The sequence below is a fragment of the Furipterus horrens genome, unplaced genomic scaffold (genome assembly GCF_987537825.1).
Source record: "Furipterus horrens unplaced genomic scaffold, mFurHor1.1.pri manual_scaffold_4, whole genome shotgun sequence".
In the NCBI taxonomy this organism is placed as follows: domain Eukaryota; kingdom Metazoa; phylum Chordata; class Mammalia; order Chiroptera; family Furipteridae; genus Furipterus; species Furipterus horrens.
In genome coordinates, this window is record NW_028327174.1 from 194,284,903 (window position 1) to 194,305,396 (window position 20,494).

General features: G+C 45.6%; 1 protein-coding gene across 1 annotated transcript in view; it reads right to left on the reverse strand.

The window, feature by feature from the left end:
* Window positions 1-20,494, reverse strand: part of TTLL11 (tubulin tyrosine ligase like 11) — a 190,345-nt gene that overhangs the window by 104,574 nt on the left and 65,277 nt on the right. The window contains exons 5-6 of the mRNA XM_090274676.1: window positions 10,975-11,070; window positions 10,101-10,216 (exon numbers count right to left, since the gene is read on the reverse strand). Of these exons, the coding sequence (XP_090130802.1) occupies window positions 10,101-10,216; window positions 10,975-11,070 (212 nt within the window). The remainder of the gene's footprint in view (window positions 1-10,100; window positions 10,217-10,974; window positions 11,071-20,494) is intronic.

The window sequence follows — 20,494 nt, forward strand, 5'->3', positions numbered from 1 at the left end:
GCTGTTTAAAACTTGTCCATTGCTTTTAGGATGAAAAGCCAAGCGCTTGGCCTGACCCATGAGAGCCTGCGGCATCTGACACAATTCCCTGCTTCCTCGCCATCATCCTGCCATGCTAGCTGCTTTTTTTTTTTTTTAACCTGTAAGACTGTGATATATCACCCATACAGGACAGTGTAGAAAACAGACACGTTCACTTAAAGACTAATTCTGATATTCACGCAGCTACCACCGGGGTTAAGAAACCACACAGTCAGGATCTCACTGCCCACCTGGGCTCCTCTCCGGACACAGCTCTGCTCCCCATCCCTGCCCAGAAGTCAGCATCTTAAACTCTGGTTGTTCCTGAGGCTTTGCTTTCCTTCATGTGTTTGCCATTAGGGTTACACCTCTATAAAGTAAAGTTTAATTTTGCCCGTTTTGGATTGTATTTCATTGGAACCATGCCATGGATATTCTTCCATGACATGCCTCGCTGCTCAACATACGGGGCTCGAGTGTGTGCATTGCCACTGACGTGCAGTATTCCCGCGAGTGAATATCCAGGGCTCGTGCATTTTTCTGCGGGTGGACAGTTGGAGTGTTTCCAGCATGGAGCCTTTGGGAACCACACAGCTCGAGTTCTTTCTGTGCTTTGCGCGTCCTGTGCCCTGTCCTGCCTCCCAGCCCTGGCGGGTACTTGTCTTCTCTGCCTCCGCGCCTCTCACTGTGTGCATCCTGCTCCGCCTGCTGGAGGCGCCCCCACTGCGTCCCGACCCGCCCCCAGCACAGGGCCCACGCGCGCTCGTTCCTTCGCGCGTGCACACAGGCATGCGTGCATCCACGCGCATGTCAGCGGCTCTTCCAGGCTGACCCCCGCTGCTGCGGAGGCAGGGACAGTCTGGAGGAAGGAAGCCATCCTCTCCAAGCAGAGGAAGACATCCGCCTCCACAGGAAGTGCACACGTTGAGAAGCCAGCTCCACAGTGAAACAAGGACCACCGCTGATACTCACTTGTGATGAGCGCCCAGCGGGGGATGAACTTGGGGGGTGGGATGGGAGTGGGGGGGGATCCTCCCACCCTGAACAGCACAGGTTCTGTCCTGTTCCCACCCCGTCACTTTAGCCTCTGTGATGAGAGTTGCCGGGGCTCTTATGCTGCTTAAAGCGGAGGGAAAAAAAAAAGTAAATTGTGTAACAAAAAAAAAGGAAAGAAAGCAGCTAGAGAATAGTGCCTGCCGTTTTGGTGCAATAACTGAGAGCTTTCAAACGATTACTAAGACTGGCTTTAATTTTGATCTTTCATTTCTTTTAATCTAACAGGTAATTAGAGGGAAATAGAACCTGTCCCCAGCCAAAGAGTAACTGTCACTGTTGGAGTTCCCTTCCCACTTACTTCACCAGCTTTTCCTTCACATTCTTTTTCTCTTAAAAAAGAAATGTGCTGCCAGGTTACATATATTTTTTGATTTATTTAAATACATTCAGATGGGACATTTCCCATAACAAGGACACTCTTAGGAATAAGCGCCAGGTTTCCCTTCCTCCGATTTAAGAACTCCTCCTTGCTTTGCAGGTTTAAAACATCCAACTGCAAACTCCCTTTTATGGATGAAGAAACCAAAGTTCAGAGAAGAGAGGAAATCGCACCATTTACGGCTGGAATGGCGGTGCCAGGATTCACCCTACAGCCTCTGGCTCCGGGGCCCCCGCTCTCACCCACTCTGCTCCCCCTCCTGTGCATTAATAACGTGAGTGGATCTCTAGCCCTGCGTTCTCAGGGGCTCTCTCCATCATCCTAAGACAACGTTTGAATTTCATAGAGAGCTTTAGGCACAAGATGCTGGAACTAAACTGAACACTCGCCAACACAGAGGCAGATTCTGATCCAGCCACTGAAGAATATGATGTTTACGGAGTGGTTAATAAAAAGGGGGAATTGCTGTCACAAAAAAAAAAAAATGGAGAAAAATTAAAATAGCACACAAAAATTATATAACATGGCCTCCGCTCTAAAACGATATAGAGGGAAATGTACTGTTTTTGTGAACTAGGACATTAATAAAGGTTAAGTCTGTTAGTGGTATTTGTGGGAGACTTCTATTTCACGCTATACACTTTTCAGTATTTTTCAATTTTTCTACAATAAGTACATATGGCTTTTCCATGAGAAAAAAAAATGTAATAAGAAGTGTATCAGAAAAAAGAAACATTTGTCCTCTCTTTCCCACCCCAAAGCACCTGACTGGAAGCATGGTTGGTGGCCCTGGCCTGCCATGTACCTCCCGACCCTGCTAACCCCTTAGCCCAGCTTCCTGCCTCCATCCTTCCTGCCCCAAACTTACTTACATGTTCTCAGCAACCCAAGGCCAAGCGAATGCAAGCCCCGCCTCCTCCAAGAGGCCTGCCGTGACCATTCCAGGTCAGCTATTAGGTTGAATCATAAGAAACTGACATTTTTGTAGCTCCAAATAAGGTCTAATATTGGTGCTATCACATGGTCTGACCTACTTCTTGGCTCAGCCTGCCCTCTTCTGAACTTCCAGAAGGTTCTCAGCCTGGGAGGCACACTGCACACAAATGATTTTCTGTCTGCTACTGTTCCCTTTTCTCTCGTGCATGGATTCTGCTGTAAGTTGGTGTTCTCTGCACATTGGCTTATATTTTATTTATTCTGGTTTTGAAGGTTATTGAGAATGAAATGGCCACGGAGCTTCCTCACAAGAGATAATCAATCACCCACAGGCACCTACTCATGCCCAGTGCTTACAGATAAAGGGATGAGTGCCTGCCCCACAGTTTACAGTGAAGGCAGGAACCCAGCCAGGTGATGATAACACCTTAAGGGAGCACGTCTCTCCGGTGGGCTAAATACTTCCACATCCATTCTCTCCCAAGCCAAGGGCTAGGGAGACCCGGCTTTAATCTCCATCTGCTGCTTGTAAGTGGTGTGCTCCTGGACATGTTACTCAACCTCCCCAAGTCTCAGTGTCTCGACCACAAAACCAAGGAGTGATAGCACATGACTGCTGTGAGGCTGAAGTGGGAATAAATGTCAGCATTGCTGTGCTTTGCACGGTAAGCACTCAAGAAACAGTTCTGTGCAAAAGAGGCAGAGGAGCAACCCTCACTCCTACTTTTTTTTTTCTGACGAGGAAATCAAGCTCAGCAAAGTGTCGTGACTAATTGGAGGCCAGATAGAATTGGTACCCAAACCTTGGTCTCCCGAGCTCAGACCACACTGCCTCCTTCTGAAAGCCAACGGCTCCTGATTTGAAAGCACACTGACATTTAAGGCTCATTGGAGCAACTCAGAAGGAAACATCCAAATGCATTTGCTACTCCGTTCCCACCTGGAATGACTCAGAAAGGGCCCATCGCAGGAGTCCACACTGCCATTCCCGTAATGGTGACAGACCTGCCATATGCTTGGCTGCCTCTCCGTCTGCTCCCCGCTCTGGAGACAGGGAGAGCGGGCCTGCCTGCTGGCCTATGGCTCGACTCCTGTCTAATGGTCTCTGAAATGCCACTCTCGTACTGCCTCAGGAAATTCCACCTTCCCCCTCAGTCTCGGAAATGGTTCCCGCTCAACAAACTTCACGCAAAAAAGGCTTTTACTGGTTACCTCTGACTTAATTCCTAAACGTTTTCAAATGGAAGCGAGTTGTCAGGTTTTATGTCTTGCACATAACATAATGCACTTATCATTAGTCATTTCCTGTCTGTTCTTACTTTAAAATGCACTCACATTTCTCTAGTTTGCTGACTGCCATCCAAAATGTGAGCACTTTCGAGGTACGGAGGAGGGCACAGAGTAGCCTGAAGCCATGACACCCCAACCTGGGGCAAACTGCTTCATTCAGCTCGCTATAGTCTCTGATGATAACAGGACTGCTGGGTCCTTAACTTTTTGAAATTATGATGACATTTCTGGCTTTTTCTCCAGAAAAGCACTGATGTACACAAAATTTTGCATGGTTTTTGTGTTCACGGACACCCTTAAAGCCCTTGTGTACTCCTGATTGAAATCCAGCATGGCTTCCTTAGCTTGACATTCAAGGCACCCACCTCTGGCCTCTGGGTCTCTGCCCAGGTCCCCAGGAGACCCTCCCCTCTACTAACCCACTTCATACATCTCTTCCTCCAGCTGGCTTAAATTCCCGAAGTTCCCCCAGACAGAGCGCTGTGCCTTGTTTCCTCCACCAGGGAAGGCCTTCCATCCATTTTTGTGTCCAAATTCTACTCATCCTTTAAATGCAGCTCAAGTGCCACCTCCTCTTTGGCAGCTTTTTAAAAAAACTCTTCTCTTCGGGAAATAATGCTTTCCTACATTCTCCTCCCTTGGCAATTTGTCTGTAAGTTTGGGGCAATTCGCACATTCCCCTTACAGATGTCAACGTGTGGGTCTTGCCTCCCCAACTGGCCTGTGAGCTAATTCAGGTCTTCTCCCTGGCACACAGGAAGCGCTCAATAAACACACTAAATAACCAATACCTGTTTATCTAGCCCACACATGGTATAATTGAAATGCAAACGAGCGTGCAAATATTCATCTCTCTGTGAACTAGACTCTTGACTCACGTGAAATATTCAAAGGTGCTTGGGGTCTTGCTACAAAGGAATCCTTAGGAATCAACAAAAAGTCAGCTGTGCACACATGGATGGGCCATGAGGAAGGGCCTGCTAATGATTCTCCTGAGGACTGTCTGTTTCCAGAAGAATACTCTCTGATAAGGAAGATGAGGTCCTGCCTTTATGAAGATATGCTTAGTTGAGAGTTTAGGAGCCTCTCTTCTCTAGTGTTGAGGGGATTTCAGTAGGACGGTCTAGGCTCGTTGGACCTCTGATTAATGTGTTTTCAATATTCCCCTCCAGCACAGGACAGAGTTGTACTCCTCGGATGAGAAGGATTTGAGACAAGACAATGGATGGAAGGATGTCCCTGGTAGAAGAAACAGACCCCCAGACACGGAGCTGAACCACAGAGAGATGCTTTGACATCTGTTCTCTTAGAATGCTTCCCCTCTCCTAGATTCTACGTGGAACTGACCTGATTCGGGGATTCACCTAGTACGTTGGCTCTGAGCATGGCGCAAGGGTTCTAGTTGAAGCCAAGGCAAGCAGTGCGGCCTGAGGTCCCAATGAAGACGTCAGAGGACAACCCTCTCTGAATGTGGGCAAAAGCTGCCCTGGCGGGCTGAGTCCTGCCTGTATAATAACCTTGGTTGTTATGGCAACAGGAGGTGAATGAAACTGGGAGAGGGGGGTGAAATGTTACTGTGGGAAAGGGGTTTCTGTGCCTTATATGAAGCATGTTCCAAAAATACACTGTAAATAAGAGGCAAACAGTCTGCAGCCCAGCTCCCAGGCACTGGGTGGCATCTTGATAGCTAGGAAATTCCCTCTGAGTTCTCCAAGCCTGTCTCTGGCTTCTTTTTATTACTCTGGGGTCCTAACCAATTACGATTCCCAAGAAAGGAATCTGGTTACTAGAAATACCTACATTCCACAAAAGGAGCAAAATACAAGTCAAATAGTTCCTCCAGGGGGTAAACTGACTTCCCCCAAATTAATCAACTAATGGAAAAAAGTCATTGTAAAATAATCAGGGAAGTCATTTTATTCGGTTCTGCTTCTAATAGAATTTCTTTTTTTAAAAAAAGAAAGATTCAAGCTGCCCGGGTATCTTTTTTAAAGAGAAGAAATTCTCCTGTTGGTTTTCCTGACTTTTTTCCCCCTTACCTGATGAGCTTAGCTTTGGCTTGAAGTCGAAGCTGAACATCAATGGAACCAGGTAGCAAAGCAAAGGGAACGCTGGGGTAGGAGTCAGGAGACCCCAGTCCAGTGTCTGCTCTGCCTCCAGCCAGCTTTGTGGTTTGGGGCAAGTCACTGACCTTCTTCCTCACTTCGGCTTGTGTGAGTCAGAGCCATTATATCTGCACTGCTCAGTCAGGCTGCCTCGCGGCTGGGGACTTCGGCGGTGCCAACAGCACAGCTGTAAAGCCTGACTGGCCACTCGGTGAGCCTGCGGATTAGTGTTCGTCTAACGCTCTCAGATGTCACGAGGCTCTCTCGTGTGCCATTTCACGTGATGACCAGCCAAGGAGATACCTTGATCCCTGTTTTCTAGATGAAATCAGAGAACAAAGCCACTTGGCCAAGCTCACAAAACAACGATCAGAGACTGGGGACATCACCCCAGACCTCAGTGGTGCCATGGCCAGGGCCTGGCCAGGACACAGCTGTTCCTCTCCCTGGGTGATTCCTGAACCCGAGAGCTGATTGGCATGATGGCTGCTGAGGTCCCTTCCAATTTTAATAGTCTGTGCTTCTATCAATAAAATGAGGGGGCTGGATTCAACCAAGGGTTTTAAAAAACTTCTTGTAGCAGAAAAGCTTCTTTCCTCTCAAATGAAATCTACTGCTGAATGCCAAAATATAAGTAGATCATTGCAGCTCCACTCTGGTTGAGAAAGAGATGGTTTCCACCCAAATGTCCATCAGTAACAAATGGATAATAAAATGTGGTATGTCCATACAATGGAATATTACCTGGCCATAAAAATGAATACAGTACTCATACATGCCACAACATGGGTAAACCCCAAAAACATTATGCTAAGTGAAGAAGCCAGTCACAAAAGACTGAATATTGTATGATTCCATTTATATGAAGTGTCCAGAAGAGGTAAATCCGAAGACAGAAAGTAGGTTGGTGGAGGGGGGAACGGGGAGTGACTGCTGAATGAGTACAGAATTTTCTTTTGGGGTGACAACACATTTGGATCTAGATGGGATCATGGTTGCGCAACACTGTGAATGTACTAAGTGCTGCCGAATTGTACACTTTTAAATGGCTAATTTTATATCATGTAAGTTTTATCTCCATAGAGTTGGGGTCCCACCCCGTTAACCTCCCCATTCCCATGTTCCTACAGTGCCTTCAAAGAACCCTGAAAATGAATAGAGTCACTAGCTATTACAAAATGTGATCATTCCAAATAACTTTCATATGACAGCAGTTTTATTCTTTCTGGGGCCAGCAAATAAATATGCCTGGGTTCGTGACATCCTGCTACTTGGAAACAGAAGTTTCCATTGGCAACGGGCTTCAATGTCAATTCTAGTCCACAGTGATCTAGCAGCTTCAGTTTTAGGATATGTCATTGGTTTTAAACTCAAAATTCCATTTTAAGTATACCAGGGAAGATAAGAGAAAGTAAGCATTATTTCTTTTAACGTTTTAGGAAATAATTTTATTGTTGAATAGTAAACAAAGCATTATTAAGTGCCTATTATATATTGAAAGTTTCATTTAAATGTCACTATCCCCATTTTATAGAAAAGGATACTGAGGCTCGACATTCCTAAGGCCAGGATTAGAATCTTGGTCTCTCCAGCTCAAGAAAAAGCTCTTTCAATTATGCCCAGATGGGTATCAGCAGAGTCGCAAGTTCTTGCCCCAGAGAAGGCAGGACTGATTTCGGTCCCACCACAGAAATGGCCCTGGCCTACAGGCCCCCGAGGTATGTGAGGGTGCATGATGCATGGACACGGGCATCCAGAGTCCTTCTGATGCCCCCTCTGCATCTTCTCAGGGGAGAGAGCCGAGGAGTCCAGAGCATCTACCTGCCTTTTCTCTTCAGTCTGTGCACACAAATGCAGACCCACCTCAATGGTCTTGCTGACAAAAAGTACTCAAGGAACTAATGAAGGACTCTTCAGACGCTCTTTTGTTCAAGAGTTGGAGGGAAAGACTAGCCTACCCTACCATTTGTTTTTAAAGGCTTAGGTCATATCCTATGCAAATGCCAGAAGATTCTGGCTTCTGAAGGTAACTTCCAGCCTAGAAGTCTATGTGACATCACTTTCTGCAGTTGGAGCGAGGTGGTCTCAGATGGGAACACATATAATTCAGTGCAATACTGTGCATTCTCTGTGTGCATAAAATTGGTGACTTTCCAAGTTATCCTAAAACATTTCTACACAAAGGAATTGAAAATACTTTTAGCCTTTTTCTCTGCATGGTAAAGTTATGAAAAGGATAATAATCATCCCTTACATATAAATGCACTTCACAGATTATGAAGTGCTTTCATGGACAATCATTGCTGATTTTTTTTTTTTAAGGTGAAATGAAGGGAAAATAGCAGTAATAACATTTAGCTATTAACATACACCCTTAATATTTGTACGTAAGAAAAGGGTGAGATGAAAGGGTTTCATATTATAGAATTGAAGACAGGTTCTTGAAGTTCTAGCTGTTCCTGGTTATCAATTAAAAGAAAAGTCAATGCTTTTTCAATTAAAGAGGAGGTGCTGCTACTTATGACTTAAGTTGAATGCCTTTCCCACCTTCCTAATGACTCTCTGCCCCATTGCTATTGAAAGTTAGATCTATAGCTCATGTGAGTCATACGTACAGGATGCCAGAGGTGAGTAAAGAAAAGCAACTTAGAACAAGACATAGAAAGTTAATCACGTTCCAATGCCATTTAATGGGAAACTGTTTTTGGTGGCAGAGGTTAAGAGGGCTCAGGCTACACAGTGGCCTTTGAACTTGTTCCCAACAAAGGAATCAGAAGGCTAATGTGTCAAGGTCATCTTTAAAGAGCCGTACCGCTGTGCCATGCTGGCGAGGATGGCCACCCAAATCTGCCCACTGTGCCACCGTCTTTCAAGAGCTCATCTCTCCTGGTGAGCTCAGTAACCATTAGATACTCGTAGGAGATTTTCAAGGAATGGGTCCTATTTCAGTTAATCTGACCAAGCTACGTTCATTAGTGCACTGCGTTCCTAAAGAACACAGCTGCAAGTGGGGACAAATGGACACTGTCCAGCTGCCGTGGTGTTCGAGCTGCTCCGAGGATTCGGTGGCCCCGCCACGCCATCCTTTGCAGCGCCAATGGGCGGAAGCAGCCACATCTGGCAGGCGCGGCACCCCCCCAAGCGAGGGGTGGCTGTTCTCAGCGGAGTCCTGCCCATGATGACAATGTGTGCCTGCAGGAGAACTGAGCCGTTTTGCCTGATGCAGAGTACGACAAATCCTCCATCAGAGCGACATTCCCTGCAGGGCAGTGGCGCTCAACCTTGGCTGCACAGGACGGTCACCTGGGGAACCTCACAATTTTCTGTGGCCAGGCTTCCCGCCCAGGCTAATGAAAATCAACAGCTCTACAAGTCGAGGCCCTCGCACGGGTGTCTCTGGAAACTGTCCAGGTGGCTCGAGAGTGCAGCCCAGGGGACAGGCAGTCCTGGAGGGTGGTTCTAACAATATTTGGGCTTGAGCCCCGTTGGTAAGGGGCCGCAGTCAAAGAACCTGCAAAACGCCACTTGCTCAGGGAAGGCGGTGTTCCTCACAGCCTTGACCATAGCTGGTAAGCGCCTTACCTACACGGGAGCATTTGGGTCCATCCGATCTGCCCGTCTTTGACCTTTCTGCCAAAAACCAGCACGGTGATATTTACTCAGCCCTTACTTTGTGGGAACCAGGAATTCGGTAAAAGCAAAACAAACAAAATACCCAAGTGAAATGTCATTCATTTCAGGGGTTATTCCATGGAGGATGGTGAGGCGTACTCCCACCAACATCCCAATATGATGTCCACTGAGTGGGTGGGACAGACAGGAATTATAGCTGTTGTAAATATTAGAGACGCACCAGAAGTTCAATAAATCGGCTCTGCAAGCGTTGAAACAAAACTGCAGGAGTGTAAACATCACCGAGAAAGTGAAAAGGGAAGGGTCCTCACTCACCCCATCCACGCTACCCGTGGGCCTCTTCTGGTCTGTTTCACGTGCTCCCTCTGCTTGAGGATTTCAAAGAGAAGCACCACATGAACAATGGTGGGCAAGAGGACACCTGTCACTAGGGGAAGGTGGGTTTTTAGAGAGACCCCAGATTCACATAACGGCAAGTTAAGAGATTCACAGGCAAGTCTCCATCTCCTGACCGAGTCACTGTATTCGGAGGCTGATATTCATAAATGAAAATAGGATGCATTAGATTGTTTGATATGTAAGTCTCACTCACGATGTTAACATGTTCCAAGAACTTAACTTACCAGTGCAGGATATGAGAAGCAGAGTTGACAGAAATAGATGGTATAAAAAATACTTACTGCTTCTCTCTTTTCTTCTTAAGTGGGTCCATGAGGCGCAGGGTGTCTCTGATCACGGCCACCTTCACTTCCTCATCGACAAGGCTGGGGATATTTTCAAACACCCCTGGAGAAAGCTTGAATGGGTAAGAATTCCATGTTACAGCGGGGAGATTCAGGGGTTCAGTGCCACGTGACTCTCGGGGTGCAGGGCTGCTACTGTTAGAATTTGCTTACATTAATCTAGATGAGAACATTTCAAAGGCTCCTGTATACTACTTAAACATGCCAGTGTCCTTTTACAAATTAACAAAATACATTAAGAGGAAAAATAGTACTATATTTTTCTGATTGTTAAAATTATACATACTCCTTGTAGAAAACTTGGAAATATAAAAGGAGGTTAAGAAAATTAAAAGAATCCACACAATCCCCCTAAACTCATGATTAGTATTTGGTGTATTTCCTTCCAGTTTTTTTTTTTTTTCATGCATTATTTTCGAGGGGTGTGTGGGGGGGGAATATAACCACTGTTACATGTACTATTTATCTTAGTGATTCAAGCATGTCGACATGGCTAAATCATATTCATAGAATTTCAATTAGTTCATCTCCGGAGGCTAATTAGTTCATGTCAAAACTGATGGAAAGGCTCAGCTGCTTCTGCATTTGCAGATCTTAAAAATTGGAAGAACAGCATGCTGGGAAATTACCATAGGTCAGATAGGTCTTATATTAATAGACGATGTTCAGAGCTCAACCAAACTGGAATTATTTAGACCTGAACAGAACTTGGCTGTGCAAATTCAGGAACGCTGCCTCTCGTTTAGCCAAGTGAATAACGTGAAACACCCAGCTGTACGGAAATGCACAATAGATCACTGAGAAGACTTACTTCTTGCTCATGTTCGATTCTCATGCTGGGATTTGCATTGACTTCGAGTAGGACAGGCTTCAGATTTTTCATTAGGAGGATGTCAAAGCCTAAAATCTGCACAGGATAAACACAATTCAGAGTTACTCCGTCTAGCTACAATTTCTATATAGGACTTGGGGATGGTATTAGCGTCAGTAAAATGAAAATAAATTCACCCACGGCCCCTCTCCTGGGCCTCGACCTTGGCTTCTCTTGTCCACAACCCCTCTGCCTCTGGTTGTACTTGTCAGGCCAGATGGCCAGCAAGAGGACATTTTATAGGAACCTTGGTAATGGGATGAGTTTCCATAGTGCATTTCAGTGCTATCACTGTCATCTGAAGGGTTACGGGTGATGACCTCTTTCTTCTTTAACAGGTTTTTTATGATGTTAAGGATTAGTAGTAGCCCATCAATTTCTCCTCCCTTTGTTCTCCTCTGTTAAGAAGTTGCTTCTTGGCTAGATCTCTGAAAACTCAAGGCTAACTTTCTTAAGCTTGGGTGTATATCAGTATCACTTAAGAACTCTTTTAAAACCATTGCTCTTCCCAGCCCACACCTATGAGTCAGAATCTTTTTTAGAGTGGAATGCAGGCAAATGTATTTTCTATAACAAATCCCCAGGTGATTCTGATATACACTGTTAGCGAAGGAGAAGGGAATATTTATTAAGCACCTACTGGGTACCCAGAGAAGGAAAACTCTGATTCCAAAAAACCTCCGCTGCCTTGCGGCATACCTCTTCAGGGGAAAGGCTAAGGGAGTAAACCCCGACAGAAAATCCGGAGCCGGAGTCCCTAAGGCGGTTTGACGTTGTAGTCAACACCGGCAACTCCTGCGGCACACCTGAAGCCAAGCTGTATTGACTCCGTCTTTCCCTTGGACCCTTCAGCTGCGAAGAGAGGGGGGGTCTGCTGCATGGGCAACAGCAGACCCTCCATATCACCCTGCCCAGGCTCTGTAGCTTCAGCTTCACTGGAGAGGACACTCCAGCGTCATCGCAAGATGTCGATTCAACACGGGAGGAGAAAGATACCGTGTCACTCCCGAGTCGGACTGCACAGCCATTCTCGGCGGTGCAGATAGACTCTTAAGAAGCTACACCATCGTCTCTCGAGACGGACGGCTGCCGACGACGACTGGGTACCAATAACTACGCAATGCACCAATTATCCATCATCTCATTTAATCCTCATGACAGTGTATTTGAAGTGGGGATTATACTCTCTATGAAGCAGAAATTGAGTCTCGGAAAGGCCAATGGATTTCCCTAAGACCACCTAGCTAATAAGTGACAGGGCTGGATTTCACATCCCAGCAGGGCAGGTTACATAATTTGTGGGACCCAGAGCACGATGCAAATGCAAAGCCCCTTGTTCAGAAAGTATTACCGATGTCATGAAGCGAGAACAGAGCATTAAACCAGGTACGGAGCCCATGTGGACATGGGGCGCTGAGTGACTGCACAGACCACATACCCGTGAAGCCGGTTCACACCCAAAGCTAACTCCAAAGGCTAAGCATTTGTTGGACATCTGCCTTTGAATCCAGCACGCCGCCTCGGTGAGGCTTTCTCCTCCCAGGACTCTTTCAATTCTTCACAAGCCCTAAGCCACTGGGCCTCTGTTCCCTCTGCCTGACACAACCCTTCACCTAGATAATTCCTCCTCATGCTTGAGATCACAGGTCCTAATTAGATTTAGATTCAGACTCAGACTAGGAGGATGTCAGATTCTTAAAGAGAACTCTCATTATCTCTATAGGAGGTGATAAGGTAGAACACTTCTAATATAGTTGATGCAATCCCAAAGTTTCAAAAAATAGTGTGGAGAATAAAGGAGGGATGAGAAGAAGCTATACCTGTATCCCCTCTGTAGACTCAAGAAGAAAAGATGAGGGGAAATCCATTTCCTTGTCTTGATAGAATATGCATTAGTTAAATGATCATTATTAAACTGTGGCTTTATCCTTATTAATGAAATCAGAGCCTAAATGGCCATTTGGGGGGATAATTCAAGATGAGGTTATTCTTCAAAGAAGGGCAATGAGGATGAGAAGCTGGAAAAAGTCATCCTCACTCTATTTTTCTTTCCCTGGTCATGAAAAGTAAGGAATGGAAAGTCAGTAGAAAATGTTCCACGTATTATAGATCTGCTTAATAATATATGGCAAGCGGATGTGAGTGATGAGGCCTTTAAGAGACTCTGGTGACATCATCAGTCTAACTTCAGACCTGATCTGAGACATGTGATGTTGATGAGACTACAGAGAACGGCAGGCTGCGGTACCAACGTTTATCATCCCTCGTCAGCGGTGCTTGCTTTTTGCTACATCTTGGAAGCTTAGACTTAGACTTTCTCAGCCTGCTGGACTCTTTGCAGTTCAAGGCACAATGGTTTCAAGAATGTAAAGCTATAGGAAGCTGGAGAAGGGAGTGGCAAAGCCTCATCAGCCATATTTACCTGCACCCACCAGTGGCATAATACTTTCCAGAGCCCACACCTGGGTGCACGTAGTTGAAGGTGTTGGGTCTTGTACAAGAAAGCTTTGGGTTTAGAAATACTTGGGCCGAAATCCCAGATCAGTCTCTCGTTCTAGTTCAACAACTCTAGGGAAGGAGCTCAGCCTCTCTGAGCCTCATTAACCTTGTCCGCGAATGGAGATAACAATGGCTACCTTGCAGAGCAATGTTTCATGGAGGCAAGAAGCATCTAGGACTACGTTCATCATATAGAAGGTCCTCAGGACATGCTGGCACCCCTTCTGGTTCCCTACTCATCTCACCAACAAGAAATGGCATTTGTGGCTTTGGAGTACAGAGGGGCTAGTTTCAAATCTTAGTTCTACCTTTAACTTGGGTATCTACAGGCAAGTTACTGAGCAGCTGTAAGCCCCAGTTTCCTCATCTGCAAAATGGGAACAAGAACAGACTTGACCTTAGTTCATTCATTTGTAAAATATTTATTGAAATGCTTCCTATGTCCTGGACCTATTCCAGCTTCTGGAAATATAGTGGTGGACTAGACAAGTCCCTGCCCTCAAGGAGCAGGGAGGGAGGATCAAATAAAGACAGTGTAATAGACTATGTTTTACACGGTGCCTGACACGTAGGGTTTAATGAAGGTCAGCTTTATTATATGTATTTTTTCACAAATTCAAGGAAATATGAATTTTCTTTTCAAAAGCCCAATGAAACATGTTGCACCAATGGATCTCAATAAACAAAATCACAGAACTGGGGGGAACTTAGGATGGATCTTGTCATAAAATCCTGGAATGATGGAGCTGGCAGAAAATTGGGAATTTACTTGGGTCAGCATTTTTCAAAATGGGATTCTTTTCTGGGAAAGCACTGGAGAGCCCAGTTCAGACCAAATTCTACCTATTTTACATACTGGGGTTCCTCAGAAAAAAGCTCCATTGAAAAAAAAAATTACTAATCTAGTCCAACACCCACTTCGTGCATATGAGAAACCTGCCACTTAGAAAGGGGGAACCCCTCTCTGGTTCGGTGGCAAAGCAGTAGCTGTTAAATGCAGAAAAAGAGAGTGACAGAGGCTTTTTCAGTCACATGATACTCTGCCCTCCTCCATGTAATTCAATCAACAATTACATGCTGCTCACCTCCTACTTGAGGAGGACCCTGGGCACTCAAAGGCATCTGTCCTTCATCTCAGAATTCTAGATGCTTCCAAAGCACATTGGGAGAAAACTCATGCAAAGGCTCCAAGCTCCCTTCCAATGAGTGAGGATTCTCTCCCGAGTTCCAGAACTACAGCCTGTCTGCATCCGGGGCATTCCCAACGGGGAGGTTCCTGACCCCTCAAAACAGACACATGCAGGCACACTGTCTGCAGTTGGCCGCCTCTAAGAGGGGCTCAATGACCCCCACCTCCTGGCATGTATGCCCTCGTGTAACCCCTGCTCCTTGAGTGTGGACCGAACCTGGTGACTTCCTTCTAACAGTCTTAGGGCAGACATGCTGGGATGTCACTCCCAATATGAGGTGACAAAAAGATTGTGACTTCCATCTTGGCAGGCTTTCTCCTAACTCTCTAGCTCTCTCACCCTGAGGAAAGCCAGCATCCATGCTGTGCGCTGCCCAACGGAGAGGCCCAGGTGGAACCACAGCCGAGGGGGCCAACGGCCACATGAGTGAGCTCAGAGGGGCTCCTGCCCCGGGAAAGCCTTGGGAGGACGGCAGTCCTGGCCAACATGTCCACCACAAGCATCGCGAGAGACTTGGAGCCAGAGGCAGTCAGAAACTATGAGATAACAGTTTGTTAATCTGCTAAATTTGGGGGTAATGCATTACACAGCAATAGCTAATTAATGTGCCATCTCTCTAAAGTCTCCTCGGCCTAAAGTATTCCTTATCCACACAATCGCACAAACCAGAAATTTCTCCTTCATCCTTCACACCTGCTTGCATACCAACTTTTGTACATTCTACCTCCAAAGAACTTTCTAGAGCTGGCCCATCCTCACCGCTCCTAGTCTGGATTAGGTCTGCACCACCTTGCACCTGGACTACTTTAATAGCTTCCCCATTTGCGGCCCTGCTTGCAATTTCACCCCTCTAATTCATCCAGCACAGGCGGCTGCTACAGTATCCTTATAAAACGTTGGGTTGGCTAAAAAGTTCGTTTGTTTTTTTTCTGTAAGATGACTCTAGTGGCGCTCAGTTGTCTTTAACTTCATTCAAAATAATTTTGTTAGATTGTATTGGGAATTTTTGTGTAGCCATTTTAATATTGAAGATGGAAGAAAATATGGAACATTTTTGGCATATTATGCTCTATTATTTCAAGAAAGGTAAAAATGCAGCTGAAGTGCAAAAAAATAAAAGAGAGAGAGAGATTTGCGCAGTATATGGAGAAGGTGCTGTGACTGATGGAACATGTCAAAAGTGGTTTGCGAAGTTTCGTGCTGGAGATTTCTTGCTGGACGATGCTCCACAGTCATGGACCAGCTGAAGTTGATAGCGATCAAATCAAGACATTAATTGAGAACAATCAATGTTATACTATGTGGAAGATAGCTGACATATTCAAAATATCCAAATCAATAAAGTTATTGGTGAAAATGAAAAATGTGTCTTTCATTTTATGGAAAAAACCGTACAGACTTTTTGGCCAACTCAATACAAACAGAAAATCCACACTCCGCTGCCTGAAACCGCTGCCTACAGAATGAAGCCCGAGTTCCACAGCGTGTCCTACAGGTTCCTCCCTGACCTGGCATCTGCCTCTCACTCCAGCTTTATTTCCTCCCACTCGCTACTGCACATCTTGGGCTCCAACTGCGCTGAATATTCGTAGTTCTAGGATGCTTCACTCCTCTCTGCTTTTATACTATTTTACCTGGAAGACAATTTTATTTATCAAAAGTTTAATGAGCACCTTCTAGGTGCTCTTCTAGGCACTGAGGATAAAGCAGTGAACAAGACAAAGGATGTTTTAACATCCTGTCCTCTTGAAGCTTACATTCTAGTGAAGAGAGAGATACCACACGCAAGTTAGTAATTAAAGCAAGGTAAGAACACAGAGTATAGTACGGCGGGTGAAAGGGAGGGTCTGGTGATTTAGACAGGAAGACCAGGGAAGTCCTTTCTAAGGAGGTGACATTTGTCATCCTGTTGTCTTCTGGCTTGCACAGTTTCTGATGAGAACTTTCTGGTCCTTCTTAGTTCCCCCGAATAAAATGTGTTTTTTCCTCTCCAGCTGCTTTTAAGATCTCCTTACAATCATTGGTTCCCCACAATGTGATTATGGTAAGCCTTGATGGGTGCACAGGTGTGCACGTGTGTCTATCTTCCTTGGAGTTTCTCAAGCTTCTTGAATTGTGCGTTTATACTTTTTGTCAAATTTGGCCATTTCCTGAAACATTTTTCTGTGTCTTCCTTGTCTGTTCTGCTTAGGGAACTCAAATTATATGTATGGTAGACCACCTGCTGTTGTAGGATAGGTCACCAGTGGTCTGTTTATTTATTTTTTCTGTCGTTTTCCTCTCTCTGTTTCATTTTGGATCGATTATATTGCTATGTCTTCAAGTTCACTGATCATTTTTTTCTTCAGGGTCTAATCTGTTAACCCCATCCAGTGAAATTTTCATGTCAGACATTGTATCTTCTCCTCTAGAAGTTCCATTTGGTTCTTTTTAATAGCTTCCATTTTTCTCTTCATTAAGCTCATACTTTCTTTAAAATTTTTGTACAGTTATATAACTTCGCTCCCTCACTTTCAGAATTCTGCCCACCGAACTCCAGCTCCCTCAGCCTTCCCAAACTTTGATCTCCAGCTCCTCAGCTCATGGAGGTCACGGGGCTCTGTTTAGGTTTTCTCTTCCTGTGCCCATGCTTCGGATGTTGTCCCAAACAAAAAGCCAAGGACACTGTAGGACTCGCCTCTGGTTTTATTTCTCTCTTCCTCAGGGACCACAATGCTAAGTAAGCTATCTGCTGTTCAAAGTTTTAAAACTTGTGCTTTATGTATTTTGTCTGGTATTATTCTTGTTTGCAGGAGGTGAGGTCCATTCTTTTTTTTATTTTTTATTTTTTTTCGGGGGTATAGGTCCAGTCTTTATTGCTCCATCATGACCAAGAGGTAACACATGAACAGGGACTGAATGAAGTGAGCAAATAAGTCATTTGACCAGCGAAGTAAAAGCGCTTCAGGCTAAGTGAACAATAAGAACAAAGGCCACTTTTGAAGAACAGCAAGGACTGAGCAAAAGGGAGAGTGGTAGAAGATGAGGTCAGATAGAAGGACAATGGACAGATCATGTAGCACCTTGTAGGCCATAGTAAGGAGCCAGGATTTTAAGTGCAACGGGGAAGCCATTGGAGAGTCTGCATGGGGAAGTAATTTGATCTAACATGCTTTAAAAGAATCACTTCGGCTACAGTGAGAAAAACAGGCTCCAGCTAGCAGGAGTGGAGACAGGGACCTCAATTAGGGGGCTGCTGCTGTGGTTCACGTGCAAGGGGACGCGGCAGGGGTGGAGCTGGTTAGAAGTGCTTACATTCAGGATATATTTTAAAGTCTGTTTGCAAGAGTTGCTTATGGATTAGATAAAGGAGGAAAAAAATAATAACTAAGGATGGCTCAGGTTTTTGGTCCGAGTAACTAATTGAATGCTATTCATGTACAGAAACAGGAAAGACAATGAAGAGTAGGTTCGGGAGGAAAATCAAGGGTTTCATTTTGGCCACGTCAAGTGGGAGATGCCCACTAAAAATCCAAGCAGAAAGATGAAGTGGGCATTTGGTTGTACCAGGCTGGGGCTCAAGGAGAGGTCAAGGCTGGAGATACAAGTATAGGAGTCAAAGGGACATGCTAATACTTACAAGCCATGAGCTAGATGGGGTCATTTTGGGAGTGATTTCAGATTAGAGGGGAACTTCCCAAGGACTGAGTCCTGGGACTCTCCACCAGTGACAGATCCCGAAGTAGGGGCTAAGAAGCAGCCGCCAGTGAGGTAGGAGAGAAACCAGGAGAGGATGGTGTCCCTCACCTTTTCTGCTTGGTAAATGCTTCATACTGTAGCCTCCCGTTGAAGCGTCTCCTCCTCTGGGAAGCCTTCCCTGACTGGGTTAGGCAAAGTTAGTGACTCCCTTTTCTGTGTTCTCCCAGCACCCTGCCTGCGCCCTTTTGCAGCATTTATTACAGGAATTGTAATTCCCATATGTCAGTCTTCCCCACTCCACTGTGTATCTCTTAGGGGCAGGGACTGTGTCTCATCCACAACCACATGTCCCACCGCTAGCTCAGGGCACACCTCAGTGGGTACCTAGGGACTGTGGCAGAGTCCGAAGGAAGAAAAAAGCCCAAATATCCGAAGGGGTCAAGGAAGGCTTAACAGAGAAGGTGGGATTTGAGCAGTACTTGTTGGAAGGTATTGGATTTTTTTTTTTTTTTTTTTTTTAATGGTAAGAATAGGAGGAAGCATGACAGGCCAAGACAGAAGAGAACAAGCGGGCAGAACTGGGAAAGCACAAGTTACGTCCAAGCGGCAGGAACTGGCTCTGTTTGGTGGGTCCACGGGGCTCAGAGAGGGCGCAGGGACGCGAGCCTGGAGCCAGGCCGGGAGGCAGCCAATGCCAGCTTGAGGACTTGGTTCTCAAACATGTTCCTAGGAACACTGGTGTTCCATTATGTTTACAACGTGACAGTCTCATGGTGTCCTATAACTCCAAGGCAGACGAGTTTGAGAACCACTGTTAAAAATAACAAATGATATAATAATAAAAATGATCACTGACTAAGTGATTACTATGTGCCTAGTGCTAGGCTAAAAGTTCCACATGGCTTTCTCTCATTCGATCTCACAACAGTTCTGTGAGGTAGATACAAATACTATCGCTGCTTGCAGATAAGGAAACTGAGGTAAAGGGAGGTTCACTTGCCAAGCTTGCCAGCTGGAAGTGCTGGAAGGAGGAGCTGGGATAGCTCAAACCCAGGGCATCTGAGGATGAGACCCAAGCCCTTGCAAGACTACTAGGCTGCTTCTTCATCTCCTTTCTGTGTGGTGTCTGGGGCTGAAGGGGGAGGAGGAGGTCACAAGAACCATGAAGAAAGAGAAGCACCATAGGATCTACAGAAGGGGTCTCCTCCAGACATCTGGGGGAAGGGTCACGGCCAAGGAGAGAACCAGACATGGAGCTTGAGGAAGCTGGCGACCAAGCAATGGAATTGGGATAGAATGTTCTTGAAAGCTGAGGGGGAAACCTTCCCTTTGCATGTGCATTTCTGCCGCATGAATCATCTATACCCAGATGGACCTCACTGTTTAAGCCAAGGTCACACCGCTGCCCTCAAGAAGGCTGGCGTGAGGATATGTGCTGGGGGCTGCCTGGGCGATGACGGGGAAGGGCCGGAATGACAGGGCAGCCACATTCCTAGGCAACGAATTACAGGAAACCTGCCCACAGCCTGAGCTGTGCCAGCCGCTGCTACGGGCCATCACCATTTCCCAAGTAGCTATTGTGGCTATGACTGGAAAGGGGTCACAGTCACATGTTTAAGATAAATGTGATGCTGTTGGCTAGGGTTTATGTCCTGGAATGCGGCAACGTGGGCCAGGCCCAGGCTACAAGCAGAAGGGCCTTCACAGTAAGAAAGAATTGATTACCCTGTATCTGCACAGAGCGCAAGTATAGTTTGCAAAATCCTGCATAACCTCTATCTCATGTGACTTGGACAACAACCCTATGAGGTAGTTGAGGAAATTGAGGCACAGAGATGTTAAGTGACTTATACAACATCACACAGCGAGTCAATTGCAGAACCATACATTGTCCCTAAATCTTGAGGTTCTAAGTTAGTTCCGGTGTTTGAGACCCAAACTAACAAGTGTTTTTAACAAGTTATACAAATAAAGAAAGCAAGAGAAGGCTCCGAGGAGAAAAGAATATTTTCTCAATCGCGACGAATCTGAAATGTACGGTAAAACAAATTTCAAACACCTAACATTTTCTAGCTTGTCAAAGTATTTTCACC